The sequence below is a fragment of the Echinops telfairi genome, unplaced genomic scaffold (genome assembly GCF_000313985.2).
Source record: "Echinops telfairi isolate 266 unplaced genomic scaffold, ASM31398v2 ScPeMD7_7459;HRSCAF=8497, whole genome shotgun sequence".
NCBI lineage: Eukaryota > Metazoa > Chordata > Mammalia > Afrosoricida > Tenrecidae > Echinops > Echinops telfairi.
In genome coordinates, this window is record NW_022111359.1 from 5,198,836 (window position 1) to 5,199,554 (window position 719).

Genomic DNA, 719 nt, shown 5'->3' on the forward strand with positions numbered 1-719 from the left:
ACAGGTCACCGGGCCTTTCTTCCGAGGCACCGTGGAGTAGGTTCAAACTGCCCGCCTTTTCTGCTAGCCATGCAGAGCGCTTAACCACCTGTGCCACCAGCTGATGCCGACTCACAGCGACCCTGTGTGACAGAGTGGGGCCGACCCGGGCTTCCCAGGCCGTCTCTCTGGGAGCAGATGGGAGCCTTGGGTGGGTCTGAACCGCTAACCTCTCAGTCAGCAGCCCAGCGTTTCAGGCCTCCTCATCCTCGTGGAGTGGCTGAGGGCACAGGCGCCTGTGTGTGCCCATTTCGCAGGTGGTAAAGGCAGAGGCAGCAGCCCCCAAAGGGTGCTGTACGGGGCCGGTGGTGGTGGTGGTGGTGGCGGCGGTCGGGGTCCTCCCGGGACTGATGGCCCATGGCTGTCCCCGCAGGCCCCATGGATGCCTTCAGCTCCAAGAGCCTGGCTCTACAGGCGCAGAAGAAGCTGGTGAGCAGGTTGGCGTCCAAGGCGGTGGCGGGCGCGCTCCTGGACGACGCGAGCAGCGAGGTGCTGGACGAGCTGTACCGGGCCACCAAGGAGTTCACGCGGAGCCGCAGGGAGGCCCAGAAGGTGGTCAAGAACCTGGTCAAGGTGATGCTCAAGCTGGCCGTTCTGCTGCGTGGCGGCCAGCTGGGCAGCGAGGAGCTGGCCACGCTGCGCGGCCTTCGCCGCCGGGCCCGCAGCCTGGCCATGACGGC

General features: G+C 66.6%; 1 protein-coding gene across 1 annotated transcript in view; it reads left to right on the forward strand.

Annotated features, from left to right (window-relative positions):
- Positions 1-417: 417 nt before the first annotated feature.
- TNFAIP8L1 (TNF alpha induced protein 8 like 1) overlaps positions 418-719 on the forward strand; it is a 2,350-nt gene continuing 2,048 nt past the window's right edge. Inside the window, exon 1 of the mRNA XM_004714359.1 lies at positions 418-717. Within this exon, the coding sequence (XP_004714416.1) occupies positions 418-717 (300 nt within the window). The remainder of the gene's footprint in view (positions 718-719) is intronic.